A 21850-nucleotide genomic window follows, 5' to 3' on the forward strand; every position below is an offset into this window, starting at 1 on the left:
TGACCTTTCTTCCCCCCTTTGGTGAGCGGTCATTCTTGTGTCACGAGTGATGTCAAACCTCCTTCTTGTCTTCTATTCCGGAAAGTGGTATAATAGGGCTTGACATGAAAAGTGGAGGCAAGCGGAGTCAAAGGCCGAGCCTCAACCAGCAAAGGGAGACAGACATGCCAATCCAAGCATCAGCGGATCAATCCAGAATTGAGGAGCCTCTCGACCATAGAAAATTCGTTGATAGAAAGAGCAAATCTGCTCTCGAGTGGAAAAGGCCACCTCCGTATTAAGCAAGTCTCGCACCAGGACTTCATAGCTGGCAGACACGGTGGGGGTGGTTCTTAGTACTTGATGTACATATTCCACCCATTCCGGGTCCTGATGGGGGAGAATGATGATGGAGATGTATTGCGGCCTTCTCCTGTTCATCAACTCGAACCTCATTCTTCTGCAGTAAGATTTGTTGGAATTATTTAGAAGTGATTCAGAATTTAAACAACACCTTTTGAAAAGGTACAATACAATAACAACAACAACAAGAACATACCCAGTGAAATCCCACAGTGTGGGGTCTGGGGAGGGTAAAATGTACGCAGACCTTACCCCCATCTCGGAAGATAGAGAGACTGTTTGAAAAGCCACAATATATTGTGAAAAGATGTTACCCATTTTTTAAAGGATACATCTATTCCTCATGAAAATGTGTCATCCAATCTTAAGGGCTAGACCCATTCATTAAAAGGTGTGATCACTTTCTATAAATAGTAATTCCATTGCAGAAAATCAAATATCCCGAGATCAAAATCTTTAAGTTCTTCATCTATTCATTCTCTTCTAGAGTTCACATTTCCTTCTTATCCTGAATTCCTACAAAAGCAATCGAGAGATTAAAAGGGTTCTTCGGAACTTCTATTTGAGTGTACATTAGAAGATTCCTGAGTGGTTCATTGTATCTTGGGAGTAGAACGTCACTTTGCTATTTGCACCGGGCTAGCGACGGAAATCTACTCTGAAGACAGCGCCATCAATAGTGTGTCCAGTGGCGGACCCAGGATTTAAGGGTCGTGGATGCCTCATTTTAATGTTATCATTAATCAAAATGGTAAAATGCTGAGGAAGGATCGAACACAAGTCCCAGCCGCACAAACTTTTATGGTTCCGACCCGGAAACTAAAGCACCCAACTATATTATTGGTTTCCAGGGTGCTTTTTTAATATTTATATCCAAATTTCATAGATTTCTTGTATAACTATACTAATCTATGTCGGATTTAATGGGCGCTGGAGCACCACCAAAATGCACATTGGTCCGCCCCTGAGTGTGTCTTGAACCGGGTTTTACGATTTCAACTCTGTCTTATCTTTATTGTTATTACTATATTTTTTATTTGTCTGTTATTTGTTTTTCTTAATGTGATCATCTCTAACATTTTTCAACTATTTCAGAGTAGATTTTTAATCTTTTAGTTAAGAAGAGATGATTATTAAGAACGAACATAACTTGAGGGAAGTTGATTAGAAACGATGTTGCTACCGCTGACTTGAGTTTTTTTTTTTTCCCTTAAAAAAATGATATATGTGATTGAGGCCACACCAGAAGATCATTTCAAGACCAACAGAGATATTGGACGTGAAGTCGTGAAGTAGCCCAGGAAGCAAATAAAATTACTTCTGACACTTGAAAATAATGAATACTGTTTTTCCATGTTTGGCATAAGATGTGATAAAAATTGAATTAGTGAAAACTGGTGCTTTTGGAGTGTAAAGGCAAATTGCATTTGAAGGAGTCTTGGGTGTCTTGATGAGATTCAAATAATATAATCCAAATGATCAAATCACATGCCTAAACTGTTAAGCATGTTAAACTGAAAGAAGGCTTTAAAGGCCATAATAGTGTAGTGGAAAAATTATGAAGATTTGTTCTTAAAGAACAAGATTAATTATTTTGTTTTATCATATGAATTCCCGATTTTGGCCTGCGTAGGACATCTGATAAGTTGATTTCCAACATGCTGAATGTTGTCCGGGTTTGTTATACCAATTGTTATGCTACCAATTTTTTCAAATGATGATGGTGAAGAAGGAATAAACGGGGCAAAAAAAAACAAAAAAAAAACAATATGTTTGAGGCAAAAAAAAAAAAAAAAAAAAAAGGAGCCCATATTCGAGCAAGTTTGAAGACTTGATGGGAAAAAAAAAAATTACATAAAATCGGGTTCTACTTTCTCAACTTTACTTATTTATAATTTATTTAGATCTATCTATTGTGATTTTGCGAAGTCTGATTTTTTTATAGATATTCTAAATATGCTCCCTATGATAACTGAATTCATAAATTATGGTCAACAAACAATACGGGCCCCAATAGAGATATGTAAAAAGCAGGTCCGATTACGCGTATTCCTAATATAAATTGTTAGAGCAAATAATTTGCTTTGTGATGATCTTGACATGCATGATAATTAGGAATAACATTTTTAATGTGTATGATTTGTTATTCTTGCATAAAGATCATGTGTGAATTTATTTTCAAATTGTGAGATGATGTGAAGTATTTTGTTTATAAGGATCATATCAATACTTGAAAATTAGTTTTATCACTTTAAGATCATGAGAATGAAATTACATAAAGTAAATTGTTTATATAAAAAAAAAATTGTACTTGAAAATTGTTATGACATTTTGAGGTGATAAAAATGATACACTCATGTAGATACGATTTTGGGATTTATTAAAGGTTTAAACTGTTACCAAATTTTGAAGTCTTTATTATGACTTGTGAAGAATATAATATATTTTTTGAGTGTTTTATTCCATGTTGACACCTATTGAAGTACGACGTATATTCTCTTTTTGGATGGATCTGTTTCATGCTTAATTATGCATGTGATCAAGCTATATTGACCTACAAAAGGGATTATGCATAGTAGTGTTAATTTGTGATCTTACTTCTATGTGCATAATAACATGGATATTGAAGTTCATGCCTTAGGCATATAAAATGTGGGGGTTAGCGTTTGAATTGTTACAATGTATTTGAAACTGATGTGTACGCTCAAATAGTTTAAATATGAGAAATTAATTTAGCAAAGTGAAGTATTACATGATTATCTTGGGTGAAATGAAAGGAAGTTAGATATGAGAAACATCATTAAGGCGAAAAAAAATTCCTTTCAAGTGTAAATATTTCAAGAAACATGTATTTCTTGATATAGTTTAGAATTTTGTATATATGTTAACCCTTTATGTGATCGTATAACTTGTAGAATTGTTTGAGATCGACATTGCCATTGTTGAAAAGCTTATTCTAATTGTTTGCTTTTATTTGTGCAAATTATATTTGAATTGCTATCGCAAAATTCAAAACGGAAGAGACATCCAAGCTTGAGTCAGAAAGCAATTATGAGTGACTTAAAATTATCAGAGTAATCGTATTGGAGTGCACTTTGTCAAGACATGGATCATCTAATGTAAAGAACAGACATATTGTGGATCAACTAATGCAAAGAACTTGCATAAAACAAGTAGTAATTCTCAAAGGAATAGGACTAAAGCCCTTAATTTGTAATTACTGATGGTGGCAACCCAACCTTACTAATTGGAGATCCCATGATGAAGGTTCAATGTGGAAATAACAAGTTGTCTGGTAATTGGAGAAGTACCATAACTTATCTTTTTATCTTAGTCCCTTCGTGAATGACTAATTATCATGGTACTTGATGTAACGGGTAGGAAGAGTACATACTTTGAATGAATTCATAGCAAATGATGCTGGATATGATTCCGTTTCACATATCCTTGAAGAATTCACCTATTCGAGTGTGGTTGTGAGGCCGCAACCTATGAGATTGGGCTTTTCTCTAGACCACTCACGAATCAAGATACGAGCGCAAGACCGTTAACACGTGACTCCGGTTATGAACTTGATAAAAATCTCGTATAATGTGTATGTTGAGTTGAAGATCGGGCTACAAGATCCTAGTTCAAGACTTAAGTTCACTATGGTCATTCCGGTTGGATTTCATCATACTAAGTGAGATTCAGTTCACAAGACACTTTCACTGACATCATTATAAAAGACTGCTTTTGTTTCCTTTAAATTAATCATGTGGGGGATTGTTGGAATTTATTTAGAAGTGATTCAGAATTTAAACAACGCCTTTTGAAAAGGTATAATATATTGTGAAAAAGTGTTACCCATTTTTTAAAGGATACACCTATTCATCATGAAAAGGTGTCATCTAATCTTAAGGGGTACATCTATTCATTAAAAGGTGTGATCACTTTCTATAAATAGTAATCCGATTGCAGAAAATCAAATATCTTGAGATCAAAATCTTTAAGTTCTTTATCTTTTCATTCTCTTCTAGAGTCCATATTTTCTTCTTATTCTAAATTCCTACAAAAGCAATTGAGAGATTAAAAGGGTTCTCCGAAACTTCTATTTGAGTGCATATTAGAAGATTCCTGAGTGATTCATTGTATCTTGGGAATAGAATGTCACCTTTCTATTTGCACCGGGGTAGCGACAGAAATCTATTCTGAAGATAGCGCCATCAATAGCGTGCCTTGAACCGGGTTTTACGATTTCAACTTTGTCTTATCTTTATTGTTATTACTATATTTTTTTATTTGTCTGTTATTTGTTCTTCTTAATGTGATCATCTCTAATATTTTTCCAACAAAATTAACATATTAATCACGCTTCCAGGGCTTAGGTCTAATGATTGCTTGAACTTTGCCACAAATAAAAATCTGATATTTAAGTGAAGGACAATAAATAAGTGATCTCATTATTAGGGGTGTACAGGGTTCGGGTTTTTTAAATATCAAATTAATTCAATTATGTCAAGTTTTAAATTTACAAATCAAGCCAAACCAATAAAAGTCGGGTTTTTCAACTTCGAGTTTTCTCGAATTTTTTTATTTTCTCGGGATTTTTGGGTTTTTTTCATACAAAACATATAACTTGTGCTTCAAATATTTCTTTAGTCCTAGTATACAACTCTGTCATTAAGGCACTTTGAACCTTTATTTTTTTGGAAATTTATAAAATCATTCCTTAACAGGGGTATAATTTTATTTTATTTTTTAAAAAAAAAACTATCTCATTAGGGTGTTTCTTAAGAAAATAATACAAAATGTGAGATGAGCGATGACATTATACTAAAATATTCAACAAAAAGTATAATGAAATCGCTAAGCGATAATGAAAATGATCAAAATCTAAAGGCAGTAAGCCATGCTACAATAAGTACGGATAATAAGTATTAACTACGACTAAATATTAAAGAAAAGATAAATTAAATTATGATTTTACACTATCTAAACCAATGCAAAACTAAGAAATAGATGTCCAATATGATTGTTATTCCTAGCACTAGAATTGAATTCTTTTGTTAGCATTAGTATGGATTTGGTTTTGAGACTTTATTTAAGTTACTAACATTTATGGGCTATAAAATTTATTGGATCATTCAAAATTTTAAGTCTAAGCTTGAAATAATATGTGAAAAGACCAAAGATATTAAAAAAATTTAATTAGACAAAAATTATGATTTAAATTACATTACAAATAAATGTTTTTATGTATAAAATATTTTTAAAAAGAGTATATACGTGTAATGTGGGTTGGTTTGGTTCATTTTGATTTTTTTTAGTTAAAATCAAACCAAACCAATTATGGTCGGGTTTTATTTCTAATATCAAACCAAGTCAAACCAAATCACTAGTCGGATTTTTTTCTCGATTTGACTCGAATTGTCGATTTGATGCGGTTTGTCAGTTTCCTTTTTACACCCCTACTATTATCCATCGAGTTTTGAACGGTGGTGGTGACCGATAATTTGATGGTGACGTTCCGTGGCTATAGTGTTTGTCGGTGTTGCCAAGGAAATAGTGAGAGCCTGCAGAGCTGAGAGTGATGGCTACTGCTTACTGGACTTGAAACAATGCTTCGGCTCCAAAAAATTTAGAAATTGATTATATGAATTATGTTCTCCATTTAAGTTACTTTATCTCTGATCAACATATGGATAAAAATAAAAACGAAAAACAATTATTAGAAGTCCTCTCACTACTAGAATTTAAACAGAGGTTTTTCCTACAGGCATTCAGTGGGAAATTTGTACTTAAAATATGAATTTTCCATCTCATTTTCACCGAAACAGCTCACCGCATGATGAGAAACAGGTTCTCATTGAAACGATGAGAAACTTTTTAATTTTTTCGTGTGAAAACACTACTATTTAGATTTTTCCCACCGACATTCAGTGAAAATATCCACTGAATATTTTTTAGTGGGAAATCAGTGGAATAATAGAGATTTTTGTAGTAGTGTCTGTATTTTTTACTGACATCAGAATCTCCACTAAGGCTAAAAGCTGTTAGGATTTTCAAGGTGTGAATGAGAAATGAGAAAGGTACCTTAGAGTGCACCCAAAAGGCACCTTTTGGATTGCACCTCTTCATCTTATCCTTTCATTATCTATAAATTCAGTGGAATAGAATCATTTTCTGGACAGAATTTTCTAACTTCTGCATACTTTCTTACATACAAAAAATCGAGTCTTAGTGTGAGTTGTTGCCGAATTTGCGTTCCATGAAGTTGGTGGGGTTTGAGGTATCGCTACGTTATCAATAGGTATATCTGTTTTATCCTGGGATGAAGTAATCAATAACCTCGGGTACAGTGAGAGGATTAAATTCCTTAAGGACAATATTCTTGATGTGCACACTATGCAGTGCATCAAATGGTCTTATTTTCGTCATTCCAATGGAAAGACCACAAGTGAGGAAAAAATCAAAGCTATCAAATTCAATGGAGAAATAAAACCATTTTATTTGAAATCAGAAGGCTTCAAAATGTAGCAAACACCAAAGGACGTCTACGTCCTTTGGAATAGAAAAAGATTTTCTAACATTTTTGTTGGAAAATAGGCCTCAAAAGTTTAAAGAAGCTATGACTTCTTCAAAATCTCAATTTTGGAAAGAGGCTATCCATAGTGAGATAGAATCCATATTGAACAACCATATGTGGGAATTGGTTAATCTTCCTCCGGGAAACAAACCTTTAGATTCTAAATGGATTTTCAAAAAGAAAATGAAAGATGATGACACTATTGATAAATATAAGGCAAGACTTGTTGTCAAAGGTTTTAGACAACGAGAAGGTCTTGATTACTTTGATACGTACTCGTCGGTCTTGAGGATCACATCCATTCGGGTGTTAGTAGCGTTAACGGCCGTGTACGGTTTTGAAATACGTCAAATGAATGTGAAAACAACCTTCTTAAATGAAGATTTAGAGGAAGAAATCTACATGGAACAACCCAAAGAGTTTGTAGTTCACGGGAAACAGATGAAAGTGTGTCGATTTGTTAAGTCTCTTTACGGACTAAAACAAGCACCCAAATAATGACATGCAAAATTTGACCAAATGATGTTGGCCAATGGATTCAAGATTAAGGAGTGTGAGAAATGTGTTTACATCACGAACACTTTTAATCATATAGTCATTGTTTATACGTTGATGATATGTTGATAATGAGTAAAGACATTGCTGACATAAATGCCACTTAGCGTATACTAGCTAGCAAATTTGATATGAAAGACTTACGAATTTGCAACTTAATTTTAGGAATTAAGATCCACAAGACTAGGTCTAGCTCAGTCTCAGTCTCATTACATTGAAAGATTACTTGAGAAGTTCAAGTATTTAGATTTCAAAACTGCAAAAACTCCAACTGGCGTAGACCTTGCTCTTGCAAAGAACAAATGTGAAAATGAGTGTCAATTGGACTATGCTAGGGTATTGGGAAGTTTAATGTACATCATGAACTGTACGCGACCAGATATAACTTGTGCTATAAGTAAACTAAGTCGGTACACGAGTAATCCCAATCAAATGCATTAGATGACAATGAAACGAGTTCTTGGATATTTAAACTTACTCAAAACTTTGCCTTGCATTACAATAAATATCCCGCAGTTATTGAAGGATGCAATGATGCAAATTGGATCACCCGATCAACACAATCTAAATCCACAAGTAGATATGTATTCACTATTGGTAGAGGAGCGATGTCATGGAAGTCATCCAAACAAACGTGTATTGCTCGCTCTACAATGGAATCTGAGTTCATAGCTCTAGACAAAGCCGGTGAAGAAGCTGAATGGCTCTGGAATTTCTTAGAAGATATTCCTTTCTGGCCCAAACCTGTGGCACCTATATGCATACATTGTGATAGCCAAGCAGCAATAGGAAGTGCATGGAGCATTATGCATAACGAAAAATCTCGTCACATACGACGGAGACACAATACCGTTCAACAACTACTCTCTAAAGGAGTTATCACAATTGATTAAGTAAAGTCAAGAGATAACGTGTCGGATCCACTTACAAAAGGCCTAACTATAGAGGCGGTTGAAAGATCATTGAGGAGAATGGGTTTAAGGCCTAGGACAAGTCATCATGGCGGTAACTCTACCTAGTAGACTGTAGATCCCAAGAGCTAGGTTCAAAGAGATCAAACAAAGTTATGAATGACGGTTCAACATTGTCAAATAACTCAACCCATTCTCATGATGAAGACAATGTTCAGAAACAAGGATAAAACATTAAGGCTTTTTAACGAGTTAATAAAGCTTAAGCTTTTTAATGGTTTCTAAATTTGGCAGGTATGATCGAACAGTGTATCTACGGGATAACACGTTTAGGAATCACCTATGTGAGTGTGAAGTGTAAGCCATTTCAAGGAGTATATTAGGTAAAGGCCCATGCTCTACGCACTTATGAAACCAAGCAGTGTTCATGGCTGAAACGAACACAACAGTGAGAACCAAAGGCGGTTAAAGGGTTAATTGTGTGATATATGGTTGTCTGGGTATACACCAAAGTTTGACTGCTCAAAGATATCAAATCTACCGATAGATCGAGTATATCTGACATATGTTCACTACGGAAAGTTCAAAGGGAAACTTACTAATCCATATGCAATTAATCCTTGCTTACGAATCACACAGTTTTTATGCATGTTTCAATCTTTGAGTCATTTCCCATTCATGTGGGGGATTGTTAGGATTTTTAAGGTATGAATGAGAAAATGAGAAAGGTACCTTTTGGAGCGCACCCAAAAGGCACCTTTTTGGATTGCACCTCTTCATCTCACCCTTCGTTATCTATAAATTCAGTGGAATAGACTCATTTTCAGGACGGAATTTTCTAACTTCTGCATACTTTCTTACATACAAAAAATCAAGTCTTAGTGTGATTTGTTGCCGAATTTGCGTTCGATGAAGTTGGTGGGGTTTGAGGTACCGCTACATCATCAACAGGTATATCCGTTTTATCCTGGAAGGAAGTAATCCATAACCTCGAGTACTTGAGGGGATTAAATTCCTTAAGGACACCCGGTGAATTCTGTGGACTCGGATATTGTGTTTGTCATTTTCTTTTCTCGGTTTTGTTGAAATATTATTTCGTTGTTTGAACATTCTTTTACTAACGAAGTTTATTGTTTTGAGCACAGTTTGATTAACAAAAGCTTCATTACAAATTGTTATTTATTTGGCGCAACAAAATCAAAATTAAAATTTTAATGACAACTACATCAACACCAACAATTCAACAATCTTTTTGAGAATTATTACATGGTGATTTCATTTCACATGAAAAGTGATGACAATAGACAAGATCACAAAAAATGTAGACAATAAGGCAATGGTGGCTATGGCTGAGGCGGTGGCCGACATTCTGGTGGTGACATTGAGTTTCTGGCCGGGACTGCAGTGTTTGCCGATGGTACATATGAATTAATGAGGGCCATATCAAATATAACTATTTATATATATTAAAGAGATCTTAAAACTTTTAGCCAATTGGGTAAAAATAAATTTCACCCGCCTACCCGTAATAGTTTATAGTTATTTCATGTATACACATTGTATAACAAGTGTATAATGATACACATATTATACAGTGAATATACACTTGACCCTAGCTAAATTCTATAAAAATAATAATAAAGATTAGGGTATTTTTCGTTATAGGATTTATTGGACTTCTTGTAGTGTTATAATTCCTATATTAATTCTCGAACACCCTTAAACACCCTCGAATTTGTTTTGCCATTGCCACATTAATACATGGATTGGTCCATTCAATAAAGTTCATCATTCACTACAAATTGTTACTATTATTTGGCACAACAAAATCAAAGATCAAACACATTAATCACAATTAGATCAACAACAACATTCAACAAATCTTTTCAGCATTATTACATAGTGATGGCAATAGACAAGATCACAAAAATGTAGACAGTAAGGCATTGGAGGCTATGGCTGAAGTGGCGGCCGACATTCCGATAGTAACGTTGAGTTTCTTTCTAGCCAAGTCTGCAGTGTTTGCCGATGGTACATATGAAGTAGTGAGGGTCATATCAAATATACACACACACATAAATGTATATATATATATATATATATATATATATATATATAGTGTTTGCCGATGGTACATATGAAGTAGTGAGGGTCATATCAAATACACACACACACATAAATGTATGTATATATATATATATATATATAGACAGTAAGGCATTGGAGGCTATGGCTGAAGTGGCGGCCGCCATTCCGGCAGTAACGTTGAGTTTCTTTCTGGCCAAGTCTGCAGTGTTTGCCGATGGTACATATGAAGTAGTGAGGGTCATATCAAATATATATACACACACATAAATGTATGTATGTATGTATGTATGTATGTGTATGTGTGTATATGTATATATTAAAGAGATCTTAACACTTTTAGGTCAATTGAGTAAAATTAAATTTCACCACTTTTAGTCAATTGAGTAAAATTAAACTTCACCCACCTAGCCGTAATAGTTTATAGTTATTGCATGTATACACATTGCATAACAAGTGTATAATGATACACGTATTATATTGTGATTATACACTTGACCTAGCTAAATTCTACAAAACTAATAATAAAGATTAGGGTATTTTTCGTTATAGGATTTATTGGACTTCTTGTAGTGTTATAATCCCTATATTAAATCTCGAATACCCTTATACACCCTCGAATTTGTTTTGCCATTGCCACAATACATGGGTTGGTCCATTGAATAAAGTTCATCATTCAGTACAAATTGTTACTATTATTTGGTACAACAAAATCAAAGATCAAACACATTAATCACAATTAGAGCAACAACAACATTCAACAAATCTTATGAGCAATATTACATAGTGATGGCAATAGACAAGATCATGAAAAATGCAGACAATAAGGCATTGGTGGCTAAGGCTGAGGCGGCGGCCGACATTTCAGCGGTGACGTTGAGTTTCTGGCCGAGGCTGCAGTGTTTTCCTATGGTGCAAATGAAGTAGTGAGGGCCAGTGCCACTGATAGAAATGCTTACTGGGCTTTTGCTTTGAACATCATTTCTAGTTGTGCATTTTTCAAAATCTTCTTTGCTCACATTAGCCACTGTGTGCATTCCAGTCCATGTGAATACTGGACAAATTGTTGGGAGGAGTTAAAAAAGAATATAAAAGGAAATCAGACAATTTACATATATTGGGTGTTAATTGAGACAATGGAGCATTTGCTATTAGTATGGGTTGCTTGATGAATACAAGTTTCACATGAATTATGTTAGTATCCTGCGTTCAAAATAGTAAAACAGAATCTAAAACAGAAATTGTGTTTTAATATTCGAACATACAACATTCATTGTGTGTCTTTGAGAAATTTAATCCTCTCACTGTACTCGAGGTATTTGATTACTTTCTCTCAGGACAGAACAAATATACATGGAATGGCGGTACCTCAAATGCCAATAGCTTCATCGGACTTAAATACAGTCACAAACCACACAAAGATTTGATTTTATTAAAAAGAAAATATGTAAAATTTTGATGTTTCAGGTCTATGAATTTATAGACGATGAAAGGGTGAGATGGAGAGTGGAATCCAAAAAAGTGTCATTTCTTATTTCCCATTTACATCTTAAAACCCCAACAATTTAAGCAATATATATGCACGATCAGTGTATGGAATTGTTGTACAATCAGTTCACCTTTACTTATTATAGCAGGTAACTTGTCCTATTTCAAGATTACAAATTCAACTTTTAAGAAGGCTTACACATAAATATTATTTAGATAACCTGATAGTGTAAAAGATCATTTACACCGACAAGATATTACTTAAATTCTTTTCGTATTCACTACGTATATTGAGGTGAATTAGAAAAAAATCGTATATTGATAGGCTTACCCCAAATTCTTTAAAAGATTACGAATATAGAGTGCAGGAAGAATGATCAGCTATGCCTACTTCTAATTTGAATAGAAAACAATATCTAAGAATTCATATAATCGAACTAAATGAATTCAAGTCATTTGATTGAGCACATATGCCTTGATTAGTTGCATATATTTAAACTATAATCGGTTATGGGAGATAACTTCTGCGAATTGATTTAATTGTTAGGTTAGGTATTCGGCCAATAGCTACTAATTAAGGAGTATCACATGTTTCTAGTTATAGTATGCTTTTGGTCCTTAATTAAGATACAAGCCATAATGGAGTTACAAAGTTATAGAATATACCCTACACTAGTTGCGGATTCAATATTTAAAGTTTATGAGTTCGTGTATAATAACTTTAAGTTAAAATAAAATAATAATTGAGTTCCTGTCAAATATTTATATATGTTTATTAGATTTCTTAAAATATATACAATATTTGGGCAAAAATTATTCAGTTTCCGTAGGCTCATATATTTCACTCTAGATCTGTCTCAGCCATGCACTCTAGCTAGGTGACATCAATCAACATCGAACCAAGAACTCAATAACCTTATAAATTACTCTACCATGGCTACCCAATATTTGTGCTTAAAAGGAGTAATAAAGTGGGAGAAAAATCATATGTGATGAAGATTCAAATTTCAACAGGAGAGAAAAGATTATGTAATTTCATCTTATTTGTTTTAGTTTTGATGGACATAATTAGGTAGTATTTGTATCGGTGAAATACAAGTAAGGGTGATAAAATTAGACCATGAAATCATGTTCAATCTAAAGTAATTAGGCTATGGCTCACCCATATATTAACCCAACCCGTTTTGACCCCCCAATTCAACCCATTTTGATCAGCCCAACTCAACCTATCTAAAATATGGCTATAGCTAGCCCCAATTTACCAATGAAAAATCTTACCATAATATTTTAAAGAATACATGTTTTTTGATATGTTATGCATAGTCATAATAAAGAGAAAAAAAACTTTTATTAGGTACTTAAAAAATAAATTATAGTAAAACAAACAAAGAAATTAAAGTTAGTAAAAGTTGGACGGATCGGGTTATAACCCATTATTTAACCCATTTTAGCCCAAGTAATTTTGGAACGTGTCATTATGACACACTCATCCCTATATTAAATTAGTACATTTTGATCTGTCTAAATTCAGCTCAACCAGCGCATTTAACATTCCTAAATACAAGCAAATATCCAATGAAATAGTCAAGATGCACGTAAATTAAGCGGAACACCACCATCAAGATTTATATATTCACTAGTAAATTAATGCCGAATACTCCCTTTACTAAGAGAAGAACGATTTGCCCTTCAATTGGGTTGGTCTTTAATTTTTGTCCTTTAGCAATTGTACCTATGTTTAGTGGGGCATAAGTTTTTTTAAGGGCGCAGGACATAACTTGTAGGATATTATGATGCGAAAATATAAACTTATATCCGATGAAAAAAGTTATTTGCTATGAGAGACAAAAATCAAAGACCTAGACATAATTACATTTTTTTTTTTTGCGCGGATTGTCCTTCAAATGTGCTGGTCTTTAAATTTTGCTCTTCGTCTAAAAAAGTGATCGAAAATACCCCGAGGTTCTGCGTTCGAACCCCAACTCAGTTAAAAAAAGAAATAATTTTGCAAGGTAAGGTTTCACGACAGTTAGGCCTTAACTTAGTCATGCTTTAGTTCCCAGTTAGGCCTTATAAGGCACAACTTCTGTAGTTCTAAATTATGCCCGACAAGAGGTAAAGTTATGCATTAAGGCATAACTTTTATATAAAAACTATGTCTTAAGGCATAACTTTTATGTAGAAACTTTTCCTTACAGCATAACTTGTCTTATGATTTTTTTTTACTCCGTTTCTATTCGCCTTGGTGATAGATGAATTGACGCGACAAATACAAGGTGAGGTGCCTTGGTGTATGTTGTTCGCGGATGACATAGTCCTGATTGATGAGACTCGCAGCGAAGTTAACGATAAGCTGGAGGGCTGGAGACAGGCGTTGGAGTCTAAAGGATTTAAATTGAGTAGGACCAAGACAGAATACTTGGAGTGCAAGTTCAGTGGCGTACCGCATGAGGCTGACGAGGAAGTGAGGCTTGGTACCTAGGCCATTCAAAAGAAAGGAAGTTTCAAGTATCTTGGGTCTATTATACAGGGAGATGGGGATATCGACGAAGATGTTTCACATCGTATTGGTGCAGGGTGGATAAAATGGAGGCTCGCCTCCGGAATGTTGTGTGACAAGAGAGTGCCACCAAAACTTAAAGGCAAGTTCTACAAAGTGGTGGTTAGACCGACTTTATTGTACGGGGCGGACTGTTGGCCAGTCAAGAACTTTCATGTTCAGAAGATGAAAGTCGCGGAAATGCGAATGCTGCGATGGATGTGTGGGCACACTAGGAGGGATAGAATTAGGAATGAAGATATCCGGGACAAGGTGGGAGTGACATCGGTGGAGGACAAGATGCGGGAAGCGAGGTTGAGATGGTTTGGGCATGTGAAGAGGAGAGGCACAGAGGCTCCAGTGCGGAGGTGTGAGAGGTTGGCTATGGACGGTTTCAGGAGAGGTAGAGGGAGGCCAAAGAAGTATTGGGGAGAGGTGATTAGACAGGATATGACACAGTTTCAACTTACCGAGGACATGACCTTACATAGGAGGTTGTGGAGGACTCAGATTAGGATAGAAGGCTAGGTTGCTTATCCTTTCACCATAGTAGTTGTAGTTTTGCTCATTCGTTTATTGTCATTTGATTTCTGCTTATATTTATTGGGCTTTTGTACTTTGATTATCTTATTTATCTATGGTAGTTAGTGCTCCTTTCTATCATAACTTTCTCGCTTTTGTTATTCCTCGTTTTCATATTGTTTTTTATATGGTTGGCCCTATCTGACCTTTTGTCTTGTTTTCCTCTTGTTTTCCTCTCTTGAGCCGAGGGACTTTCGGAAACAGCCGCCCTACCTTTCAAGGTGGGGGTTAGGTCTACGTACACTCTACCCTCCCCAGATCCCACATGGTGGGATTCTACTGGGCTTCTTCTTGTTGTTGTTGTTGGGATTCTGCAGAAGTTAGGCCTTAAGGCTTAACTTTTGCCCGAGTGGGCCTAATTTGCTACGAAATTCTGCCTTGCGATTTTTTATTTTTTTATACTCTGCTTGGTTCAAACCCATAATTTCAGGGGTATTTTCGGCCATTTAAAGTGCCGAAGGGCAAAATTAAAAACCAGTAATTTGAGAGACAAAAATTAATGACCACCCCTTATTGCATTTGTGCGAATGAACAGGCGAGTTAGAGAAATTGGGCTTTCTTAATTATATAACTTACCTAAAGTATCTCCAGATTTGAATGTTTGATTAGCAGCCCACTTTTGGTAATCAGCTTCTCCACCACGAGGAACAGTCCATCCAAGATCACCACCAACATTATGTGTTCCTGCAGCACCACAACTTATAACACAGACTAAAACCAAAATAAAACTAACAAATTCCAACATTTTTTCCATAATCTCAAACTTCACTTGTGTTTATGTTCTTCAGGTCGTCCCTGCTTTTTTTTTTTTCTCCTTTTTTCTTTCTAATTTCGTAGGAAAAATATAGACTATAGTTGGGGTTTCCTTATGGTGAAGAGATAAGATTAGGAAGTACGATCAAATATCAATGGTTGGAAAAAGGAAACAAAAATGCAAGTTCAACTTGGAGCTAGTTGATGGCTAAAGGATAGCAACTACATATATGAATGGGACCTCTCCTATGGACCATGCATTGTCTAGGAGATTAGGACTTCGACCTTTAATAGTAGTATAATTTGGTTATTTGTGTAAGTTTTAGTGATGTCTTAATAGAGCCCAACGGAGTTAAGATTTTCAAGTTTGTGAGTTTTGAAAAAAATTTAATCAGAAAACCATTAATTGCACGGTTTGTCCTTCAATGGTTTTTAATTTTTGGCCTTCAAAATTGACTTATGTCTAGCGGGGTTTAAGTTCATTAAGGTGCGGGCATAACTTGCGAGATATTATGATACGAAAATATAAACTTATGCCTGTGAAAACATGGTTTGTTATGAGGTAAAAAATCAAAGACTAGCACAACATATATAAGGACAAAAGTGCAAATGGCCCAAAAATTTATCTACAGTACTCGATTTTTTTTTTTTTTTGCGCGGATTGTCCTTCATTTCGGGTGGTCTTTAATTTTTGTCCTTCAAATTGGTAGTCTTTAATTTTTGGCCTTCGTCTAATACCCGGAGGTTCTGGGTTCGAATCTCAGCTCAACAGAAAAAAGAAGAAATTTTCGTGAGGCAGAGTTTTACCTTCAGGCCAAAATTCTGCCTTAAAGCAGAGTTTTGAAGGCAAAACTCTGCTTTGTGAATCCAAACTCTACCTTGCGATTTTTTTTAAAAAACAAAATGACGGAGCAGGGGTTCGAACCCGAAACCAAGGGACTTTTAGCGAAGGACAAAAATTAAAGACCACCAATTTGAGGGACAAAAATTAAAGACCACCCCCAGCGAAGGCCAATCCTGCAAATTCCCCGTTTTAATTTTAGGAATTTTTACGCGTTATAACTACTTCTAATACATAATTAGTGATAATAACTACCTTTTATTTTAATTACTGATAATAACTAAATACTTTTCTAATTTAACTATTATAGCTACACAGTAACTTTCAATTACTATTTCACAAATACACCTAAAAATTAGTACCCCCAATCTCATATCCCCTTTTAATGGTAACAATATTAATCACTTAATATGCATTACCATTCTCTCTCCTTTTTCATAAATTCTTACCTTTTTTAAAAAAAAAGAAAAAATATGTGAATGCCTAGTGAAATAGTCGTCTTCTTCTTCTCTTCACCCTTCTGCAAAAATTTCACTTCCATTCTCACAAATCAAGAAGATTCGTCGTATTCTTTCTTCTTCCTTTAAAAAAAAAAAAAAAAAACCTTAAAGTACTCTTCTTTCTTCTTTTAAAGTTCCAGTATATCAATCGTCACCTCAGCTTCTATTGCCTTGTGAATTATTAAAAATCACAGTAATTCGATTTTCTATTTTGGGGTATTGCAATCCGAAACGGTATTTTCAGTACGGTTATTTCGATTCAAGGCATATGTGGTCAAAGTTGGCCTCTTTCACGTTCTATCCCATCTCGTTTGTTTCATGAAATTTTCGCTATTTGTGTTATTATTCTTCCACAAAATCAACTTGGTGGAAGTGATTGTTTTTGTTCCAAGTCGTGGTGGTGGTTATGGCGGCGCACACGAGAGAAGGGGAGAGAGAAATTTTTTTAGGGTTTTGAGAAGATGAAAAAGATATGTATTTGTGTATGTTCTATGATATAACTACTAATTGTTGTGGTTGGTGGTGTATTTTTGTAAGTTTTTCTATATATTTGTGTATTTTGTTCAAATTAATTCCATCAGTTCATCTAGTTTCAAATACACGGGTGACACAAATACATGGTAAGTTTTCTATATATTTATATATTTGTTCAAATTAATCCCATAAAATACACGGCTGATGCAAATTATTACTCATGCAAATACATGAGATTTAATATAAAATACATGGGGTTTGATTGGAAACTTCAAATGCATTAGTTATGTTGTCAAATACATGGGTAAATAAAAAATGAAATCAGTATTGAAAACTTCAAATACATTACCACTAAATACATGGGTGATGCAAATTGTTACTCACACAAATACATGATATTTAATATAAAATACATGGAGTTTGATTGGAAACTTCAAATACATTAGTTATGCTATCAAATACATGGGTAAATAAAATACGAAATCAATATTGAAAACTTCAAATACATTGGCTGTTGAATGTTTTCAAATTTTGAATTTTTGATTTTTTACGTTTGAATGTTAAAGATTGGATGAAGGACTAGAAAACGGTTATGAAAAAGAAATCTAAAATCTGATAATGTGGAAGAGTATGGTAAAAAGTATCAATTAATAACTAATTAAATGTATGGTAAAAAATACCAATTAATAACTAATTAAATGTATGGTAAAAAATACCAATTAATAACTAATTAAATGATCCCACCGTTATAGCCTAAAATCAAGGGATATGTTTTTTTTTACTGTGTTTCTATGAATTTACACACATCAAATACATCTGAAAAAATACCTTAATTTGGGAAAACATAGCTACAAATGGTAATATTTAAAAGGATAGCTATAAATGATAGGAAACTACCATAAGGTACTCATTTGAGTAATTTTACCCTTTTATACCAAGCTATTGAGTATATCATGACTTGGTAACTTTCATATAACCCTTACTATTAATCATATTTGATTAATATATTTTCATCTTAATCTATCACTTAAATATTTTAAATTTAACATAATTTAAATTTCCTACTGCTGATATCAAGACAATTAACAATTGTTTTACTAAGATTAAATCCACTAACTTAAAATTTTGGATCTGTCACCGAAATTAAGGTTGGTGACGGATTGGGGCTACATGATTGCCTTAACTAGCCATATATATATATATATATATATATATATATATATATATATATACATACTAGCAATACATGCCCGTGCGATGCACGAGCCGAACGTGTCTATTCACTTTAATTAGCCAGTCTTTAAGGTTTGTATTTTGAAAATAACTTTTAAAAACATTCTAATTGCTATTATATATACAAAATGTATTTTATGTACCATCACTTTAGTTGTAATTAAAAGTCTTTGAGATGGAAAGAGTCGGACTTCTTTATCATTATCATGACAATGAAAGTTGTTCATTAATGTAAAAGAAAATTAGTAAGAATATGAGGGAAAATTAATATTTTGATTATCAATTTTTTCTTTTAAATTCTTTAATATTTTATATGTATACCGACATGTTGATATCCATTTCAATTAAGTAACTGTTCAGATCCAAACATAAGAACCATTTTGTTGTATATATTGGATTAAAATATTTTTATTAAGTTAATTAAAAAATATATTATAAGTTTTTATATTAATCGTTAAATAATATAAAAATATTATTATATTATTTAGTAATGTGGCCAAGCGAGTACTTCATTTTTATTAATTTTTAAAGAACGTGAAAAGTCAAGTATAGTAATGTGACCAAGTAATATGAGACGGAAGGAGTACTTCATTTATTAATTCTTAAATAACGTGAAAAGTCAAAAGTGAACAAGTAAAAAGTGAACAAGTAAAAGTGCACGGAGGAAATAAATATGTGTCGGAGAATTAAAATAGAAGTGCACACGTGTATACATGAGAAGAGAACAAATATTCAGCTAGAACACGAAAAATCAAAAGTGAACAAGTAAAAAGTGAACAAGTAAAAGTGCACGGAGGAAATAAATATGTGTCGGAGAATTAAAATAGAAGTGCACACGTGTATACATGAGAAGAGAACAAATATTCAGCTAGAACACGAAAAATCAAAAGTGAACAAGTAAAAGTGCATGGAGGAAATAAATGTGTAGGAGAATTAAATTTGAAGTGCATACGTCTATACATGAGAAGAGAATTAAATATTAAGTACTATGATACATGTCTACGTTAATATGGACGAAGGGAGTACTCATTTTTATTAATTGTTAAAGAACGTGAAAAGTCAGGTACAGTAATGTGGCTAAGTAATATGGGACGGAAGAAGTACTTCATTTATTAATTCTTAAATAACGTGAAAGGTCAAAATGAATAAGGAAAAGTGCACAGAGGAAATAAATGTGTCGGAGAATTAAAATAGAAGTGCACACCTATATACATGAGAAAAGAATAAATATTCAGTACTATGACATATACCCATATGAGATTTATTAATTCTCAAAAAATGTGAAAAGTCAAAAGTGAACAAATTAAAGTGCATGGAAGAAATAAATTTGTGTAGGAGAATTAAAATTGAACTGCATATGTCTATACATGAGAAAAGAATAAATATTCAACTAGAACACGAAAAGTCAAAAGTGAACAAGTAAAAGTGCACGGAGGAAATAAATGTATCGGAGAATTAAATTTAAAGTGTATACGTCTATACATGAGAAGAGAATAAATATTTAACTAGAACACGAAAAGTCAAAAGTGAACAAGTAAAAGTGCACGGAGGAAATAAATGTATCGGAGAATTAAATTTAAAGTGTATACGTCTATACATGAGAATGGAATAAATATTTAGTATTATGACACATGTCTACATGAGATATAAAAATAGTTGGATAAAGTGTACAAATTATATAGCTCATGATACAAAAATTTAATATGGGTACAATTCGTGAAGCTGTTGGTACAAGCTTGGGGAGCCGTGCTCGTACCCCCAAGCCGCTTATTGTATATAGAAAAGTTGGCGCAGAATGGTGCAAAATCCTAAACTATAGTAAAATGTATACTATGTGTTACCTTCTAATAATTTTATCTCTAAATCAAGTAAAAAAATTTAAAAACTAAAAGATATGTAAATTTATAATAACGATTCATGATCAAGCGGTATAATTAAATAGGAATATGATGACGAGTCTCTATGATTTTAATTAATTGGTTTTCCGTTTTAGAGAAGAATTTATGAAGGAAAAAAAAGTATTGAATTGAATAAATCATGGTATTTTGGCAACCTTTTCAGTTTTCATTTTTTATAAAATTTGCTCTAATTCAACTCAAGATTTTCTTTAATTTAACTTAATTTTTTAGTAGTAGAAATTAGCAGCTTTTGACAAAGTCGTAGGAGCAGCTTTCACTCAAACCCAAAACCCATATGAAGAAAGTATTTTGTTGTTGATGTTCTACACATTATTTGCTTTTCTTATGAGTGATAAAATCAAGTTATTCACTTTGTATGGAGTACTAAAGATTGTGATTAATTTTGTTGTACTTTGGTATGAACTTGAAGTTTCCATACGGCTTTGTGTCTGTTTTCTAAAAAATTTACGCATAATATTTTTTATATTATCCGCGCATTACACGGATATGTATACCAGTACTAAAAGAACGGAACAATTTTACCTACAAGTGGCAAAGATAACACACGTTACAAAACAAACAAGAACGCGACGAAAGATGGGAGGGTAAATTTCACATATAGTTATGTAACTATCACTTTTTTTAAAAAAAAAAAAAAAACAAGTCACTTAACTATCTTTTCTAACACATAGTCATTAAACTTTGAGTATACTAACACAAGAGTCACAAAACCGGAAAATACAAACTTTCTGGTGGATAACTCCTTTTTTATTTTTAAATCTAATAAATAAAATTTAATTTGAAACTCCGACCCCACCTGTTCAACCTTTTTGCCTTTATATGTTTCTACTTAGAAACAAACATAATTTTTTTTTTTAGCAGTGGGTGTCTGGTAACAGAAATTTCCGAGTAAGAACTTTTAAGTTTGGGGATAGAGTGCAAGGGAATTCTACCTTTAGGTTTGGGTACCGTCAATATAAGAACAACTGGAATATGAAGCTCCTGCAAAATTTTATTTACAATTTTCTTTTAAAATATTAACACAATTTCATTTGTAATTTTATTTTGTACGTTCAAAACT

The 21850-nt window shown here is 33.4% G+C and overlaps 1 protein-coding gene across 1 annotated transcript; it reads right to left on the reverse strand.

Annotated features, from left to right (window-relative positions):
• Positions 1–11111: 11111 nt before the first annotated feature.
• LOC132603158 (umecyanin-like) lies at positions 11112–16039 on the reverse strand. Its single transcript, XM_060316084.1, has 2 exons — positions 15647–16039; positions 11112–11515 (listed from the first exon to the last, which is right to left on the reverse strand). The coding sequence occupies exons 1-2, from the start codon at positions 15822–15824 to the stop codon at positions 11241–11243; spliced, it is 453 nt and encodes a 150-aa protein (XP_060172067.1). The 5' UTR covers positions 15825–16039; the 3' UTR covers positions 11112–11240.
• Positions 16040–21850: the final 5811 nt, after the last annotated feature.

This window comes from Lycium barbarum, chromosome 7 (assembly GCF_019175385.1).
Source record: "Lycium barbarum isolate Lr01 chromosome 7, ASM1917538v2, whole genome shotgun sequence".
NCBI lineage: Eukaryota > Viridiplantae > Streptophyta > Magnoliopsida > Solanales > Solanaceae > Lycium > Lycium barbarum.

Bases quoted from the DNA above. Each gene is read 5' to 3' on its own strand.
- LOC132603158 (XM_060316084.1), bottom strand. From the start codon at position 15,824: ATGGAAAAAATGTTGGAATTTGTTAGTTTTATTTTGGTTTTAGTCTGT. The intron at 11,516-15,646 runs GTAAGTTATATA...CAATTTGTCCAG, and splicing joins CAAATCTGGAGATACTTTAG to TATTCACATGGACTGGAATG.